At 37.2% G+C, this 6,259-nt stretch overlaps 1 protein-coding gene across 1 annotated transcript in view; it reads right to left on the bottom strand.

Annotated features, from left to right (window-relative positions):
• Window positions 1–2,827: 2,827 nt before the first annotated feature.
• The window catches only part of LOC140238178 (uncharacterized), a 46,364-nt gene continuing 42,932 nt past the window's right edge, over window positions 2,828–6,259 (bottom strand). Inside the window, exons 5-8 of the mRNA XM_072318115.1 lie at window positions 5,518–5,627; window positions 4,606–4,783; window positions 3,765–3,847; window positions 2,828–3,168 (exon numbers count right to left, since the gene is read on the bottom strand). Coding sequence (XP_072174216.1) covers window positions 2,828–3,168; window positions 3,765–3,847; window positions 4,606–4,783; window positions 5,518–5,627 — 712 coding nt within the window. The remainder of the gene's footprint in view (window positions 3,169–3,764; window positions 3,848–4,605; window positions 4,784–5,517; window positions 5,628–6,259) is intronic.

Below are 6,259 nucleotides of genomic sequence, written 5' to 3'. Positions count from 1 at the left end.
GTGTGTGTGGTGTGTGTGTGTGTGTGAACATAGTTATTTCAAACTATTGCAATTCATGAAAAATGCACACGCAAGAACATTATTCTTATAAAATATTGCATATTTTATTCAGTGAAAATGTTAAATAAGAATCATATGTACATTATATACACTTATGAATAAGGAAGCCATAATAATATTGTATTCACAGCATTTTCACATGAAATAGAAACATTTCTACTTTTATACCGACGTCTGCATCGTTTCAGCTTGAAGCTTTTGCCTCCCGTTGCAGAGGTCCGTCCCTTTCTTATGGCAATTTCCGTAACTATGAGATGGAATACAGGAAAAAACGAAACAAAACAACACATTTTTTTTTTTTTTTTTTTACGTCCCTCATCTACATTGCACTTTTACACTGAAAGTTCATTTTGAACTTGTGATTATTGCATAATACTGCAAAAAGTTAACATAATGCGTATGATAATACGAGGTATGTTTCTAGCTAGGGCACATCAGCATGGCTACTTAAACTCGTAGATAAGATAATTTTCCGAACTTCAAGTGTAGTTCACATAGTGCACTCTATTTTCTTTCTTAACATTGTTACAATGAGGAAACGTTAATTTTTCTAAAACATTACGTTGACGTTAATACAATATAACAATTTCATTGCTTATTGCTCTCTAGAAACTCTTTGCAATAATATGTTCATCTCATCTAAATCTTACTGTTTTCTTGTAATATTTTGCATAGATAAGATAATTGATGAATTCATTCGTAATAATTTCATGACATTTGATATTTCACATTCGTACGAATGTCATATAACTCAGCCGGAAAATCTATCCTTTACAAATATATAACCATCATTACCCTAAATCTGCCGACAATGCCACATGAATAAATGATGTGGGCAGAGAATGCATGAGTTCACACTTTTTTTTTGCAACATCTCGACGTTTCGAAGCATCAAAAGAGGAATACTCTTCTTGATATGAACATTTTTTCAACGTTACCTAGAAATCTTGTCAAATGGTTTTATGCGCATATTGATATTTTACAGTATCTAGAAGCATTTCTTGACTAAACGTTAGCATTTTTTTTTTGTCCTTTCAGAAGAGGACATGAAGGAAATCGTGTTCAAACAGACAAACAGACAAACAAAATCAGACATACATACACAACAAAATAAACAGTGTGCGCGGCACTGTACCGTTAATGAAAAAAAAAAAACACGTTTTCAGCATCTTTTGAAAACAAATTCCATTGTACCAAAGCTTCAGAACTGCTCTTTTGACATTCATAAAGTCAGCACTTTCTTTTTCACTTACTCAGTGGGGAGCACATACATAATAACGCACAAATTGAATTCTGACTTTATATACTGCTACCGGCGTAGGCGAGTATCAAGCGGCCGGGCGTGGATTCCAAACACGCTTTTTTTTTTCCTTGTTAATTTTGCAGTGACTTACTTTTGAATTCCTCTGCTATCTCTTCAATCTTCTAAAGAGGTGTCCTCGGTCACTACTAGTATCCTTCTTGGGCCAGCCCAAGACAATTTTCGAACAAACCAATCAAACTCTGTTAAAACCTACAGGGTCATGTGGTTGCTTTGCGCGTACATGTCAGGACAAAAACTACCAATAGACCAGGGCCCAGTTTCAAAAAGCTGTTCGTAAAGCCAAGTGGGTTTCCTAATCATTCTTAATTTCAATAGCTGAGGTTGAAAAATAATTTGCAGATGATAACGATTATACTCGTTTTAGTTGCAAGTGTATTTTTGCACCAATGTAGATGAAATATTGACATACTGTCGTACTTTGTACAAACGTAATGATAAAAAAAAAAAAAAGAGCACACAGACTGGCACTTCATATTCCAATCGTTCGTAAAGTCATGCGTAACTTTACGAACAGCTTTATGAAACAGGGCCCAGCACTGTTTCTTCTGACGAAATTGACATGATAGGTTTTATTTCAACAGTGATGGGCCAAAGGCACCAGTTGATTAAAAAAAAATGAAGTAAGATTAAATGCCAACATTGCTTATTACAAATCAGAAAGGTACTTCCTTCTGCTTTCTCTTTGTAGGAAAATCATGGAAACACACGTTACTTGGGATGTTGATAGCAAGTTTGGCATTTTCGTGGTAATACAAAATATCCCCAATAAGCATCTCTTTTTTTTCTTACAAAATATGGGAATTTTATCTTTTATGATTTTGTATCTCGTGAAGATAACTTCGCAAGATTCTTACAACGCGTCGAACTGAGACTTGATGAAAACAAACAAATAAAAACAACAGACACATTAATTTGAATAAAAGACACAGTGACTGGAAAAGTATAAATCCTATAACATTCAGTTTAAAACACTGAATTAGTAACGACATTAAGAATATCGCACCGACAACATAACACTTTAATCTTAATAATAAGGTCATGTATCATATACTGTTGTGCACATTCTAGCAGATGACTGACGAATGGTATTGCCTCATTAGGGAAGTTGTGACAAAAGCAACTGAATCCCTACGAGCAATAGATCATTCTTGTAAACGTTGAGGAAGATTTTTTTTTTTTTTTCTGGGATCGTTTAGTCGCTTGTGAATACGATACGATACGCGTGTTACGACCTCAAACTCGTGTTCTTTGAAACCCTGATTCAATGGGAACTCTTCAGCTGATACATTTATACAACACACCTTATACCAAGGGAAAAAATATTGTATTGCAGACAGGTAGATATATCTTTGTCAAATAGCATGACATTCTCAGTCTTTCTCTCCATTTTTTCCTTCTTTTTTGTGTCATTCAGTGTGACTTCCACGCAAAACAGAGAAGAGCTCATCTTGAAACGTGAACATTGTCCAGAGTAACATCGGGAGGTGGTGCCTGTGGCGTATGCTCTGCGACGTCCGTTGTCGCCTTTGTCTCCGACGACGTCCGGTTCGGTGAGGAGACACTGGTGCGGATCTTGCTCGGGTCGCGGGGGATCGGAACCGGTTTCTTGTGCGTACCGGTAGAGGGCGCACTCTTTCGGACATCGTACTCCTCTTCTTCGAGGCATAGTTTGCCGAAGGAGAAGTTGAAGATGGACGATCCGGTGCGCGACTGCCTATCGGACTTGGCGATCAGTGCTGACATACTCCTCCGTCGCTCCTCGGCTACCCGCGTCGCTAAAGCGCCTATACAAGTGAATAAGCATGAACAGAAACCCACGTTATTAGCCGGGTTATAGTATGCCCCTTATCACACAAAATGAGGCACATAAATATACCTGATATGATTTTTCTTCTATGATTCATCGATTTTGTTAATTGATAATAGACATAGAATAGGAAAACCATTGATCCTATCAATTGAGTATCAATTAACAAAAACTCAGTAGTGGCAATGATGTCTATGATAGCTATCAATCTGAAAGGAACAACAACAACAACAACAACAACAACAACAACAGTAGTATTACAACTCCTGTTAATGATTATGGTAATGGCAACAACGACAGCATTTTAACAACTTGTAAAGAATGAAGAAAGCTTTACACTTGGTGATGATTATTAAACACGATGTACACAGTAACCTACAAGACAAATAATTGGACATTATATTGTACAATAAGCCTATCAAATTCAGATCCTGTCGTGTCGTCGTGACATTTTAACGAAAAGTTACTCAAAATAGTTGAAGCATAAAACACAGAAAACTTTGCGTAATAAAAGAACACGTGGAAAAAGAGCACGCGGAGAAAAAAAAAATAAACGGTATTTCACAAACTCACCGTTTGTTTTGGTTCTGTTTCTGTTGACGTCACCATTTTTCACATTACGCGACATATAAAGTTCATCGTGCCGTTCGCCCGTCCTACGAAGTGGAAGAAAAGGAAGAAAAAAACCAAAACCGTGTAAGTTTGTTTTACAACTGAAAGGATACGCAGGTTATGATGGAAAAGTAGAAGAAATAACTGCGTTCTCAATGGAGTCCGATCGAGTCTAGTTTGCAACAGAATAGCCAAAAGGCGCAGTCAATTTGGCTCACACTCTATCTAACATTACAGCCTATTCTTCTGCCTGAAGTTAGGTTATTGCTTTAATTAACGAGCTACGTATATTTCATAGAATTCTATAAATTGGCACATTGCGCTATTTGTGTATGAAAAGGGGTAAAATAAAGCGTGATTAAATATTCGAAAACACTTTGGAATACTGTAATCCTTCTCTATGTTCACCGATAATTTTCCATATCATCACAAACCGTGATAACAGAATTGTGGAATTAAACATTATTTTCAGGTTCATTCTATCGTATTGTTACTTCCTTACAGGGAGTTATAATCACCAAAGATTTACGGAAATTATTGTCTTTGATGGTCCAGAATTACAAATATTAATCCGCTCGTAGAAATACCCTCATTGCAAGTCTTTCGCCTTCAAACGCAATCTCAGCATCAGTATAGTAATCTGCAAAGAACAACATTCTCTTACTTCCAAAATTAGAGAAGTTTAAATTCTTCCCCTTTGTAACGTAGAAACAAAAATGGGGGACAAATGTCTTTCACAATACTCATCAGGCTGTTCGCGTCTACACCATTTAGGAACAGAATAATAGTTATGTTCACTCACTCGTAGGTCCCGTGGTAAATAACCCGAAATCTGTGAGAAGCAACTAGCGTGAAGACGATCAGAACGATGATAGCTAGAGCGCCCCCAGCGATGATTGCATACATGAAGAAGGGGGTTGGCTTGGTATCCCTCAGCTCCTGCGTGTGGACATCACGGTTTGGATCCTTCGTCAAATTATCTCCCAGCAAGGGTTCTGCAAAGTGGTGTAACCAAAGAGATGAACAATTATTGATATGCATCCATCTTACTACAATATCGGAAATACAATTTAACAGTATTGGAAACCTAAATGGTAATGATGAAAATGGTGATTGTAGAGTGTAGTAGCAATATAAATAATATTGCTGCTATGATTGTTCATATTGCTACTATTATAATTACTATTGATACTAATACTGACATGAAGAAGAAGAACAAGACAAAATACAAACGTAAGAATAAGAGAAGACAAGGAAGGACAAACTGTTACAGTAGAGGAATCAAATAATTTATGGCTTTTAGGAAGGTATGAAGACCACGTTTGGCAAAATAATATGAACATAATGAAAGTGAATTCTTGGAGAAGGGGATAGATGGTAAAGAATGGAAATGCAATGTCCTTTTAAATTGAACTGAATTGAATTGAACACGTCGAAAATGGCTAGCAGTACTACGTTTGGAATGAAGGCACCTAATATTGCCTTCTAGTACAAGTTTGTACGACATTGGCGTTACGGAGAACACGTAGTCATAGAATAACAAGTAACTAGAGGCTACCTGTTCATTATGTCAGGGTACGTATGCATGCCTTTTAAAGTGTGGCCTGGTACTGTATTTATGGAGCGGACCACCGAGGATGCCACGTGAATGATTGTACAATGACTGAACAAAATCTAACTATAGCAACCTAATCCCCAGCTTCACTTCCGAGACACTCACTCTCGCAGGCACCTGTCCGCCCATCGCAGCCCTGACCTACGTCGCAGACGCACTCCTGCTTGCAGTCTTGCCCGTAGTAACCCTGTGGGCAGGCCTTCTGACACCTGAGTGGAATTAAAGGGATTTAAAGAAGAAAAAAAAATATGATAAAGGTAGGTTAATGAAGAAGTCATGATAAGTGTATATACAGCTGTATATCAAATTATGCATACATACATACATACATATATATTTGGAGAGAGAGAGAGAAAAAAAAAAGAGAGTAAAATAGTGTGAAACAGAAGACAAACGCTAAAAAAGAACGGATAAATGTATGTAAACTGTTTTAAATCTATGAGCAATGCCAGACTTATGATACCAGGGGTCATTGTCTATTTTGGTTTTTGCAATAACAGCAAACACATGGATTTATATGAGTCGTGTGAGTCACTGCGTCGAGCATTGCCTGATGTATCAGACGGGGACAATGTGTGTCATTCAGAGCCATGCCAGTAGTTCCGCAAGGCAAATAATAACATATACTTGGATCAACAGATGGTAGACAAAAAAAACAAAAAACAAAGCTTTGAATACGTCTTCGTGACAATTTTTTTTCTTGTTTTATCATCACTCTCTTATTGATCTTTCCACAAGCGATTTAAAGTCGGATACGGGATCGTTTATGGTCACTGAAAACGGAGCAAATTGACTCATGTAGAAATTGACCTTTGTCCCTGTGCGCACTTGTCACAGGTTA

Source organism: Diadema setosum, chromosome 14, assembly GCF_964275005.1.
Source record: "Diadema setosum chromosome 14, eeDiaSeto1, whole genome shotgun sequence".
Taxonomy (NCBI): Eukaryota; Metazoa; Echinodermata; class Echinoidea; order Diadematoida; family Diadematidae; genus Diadema; species Diadema setosum.
This window is presented reverse-complemented; position numbering and strand designations above follow the sequence as displayed.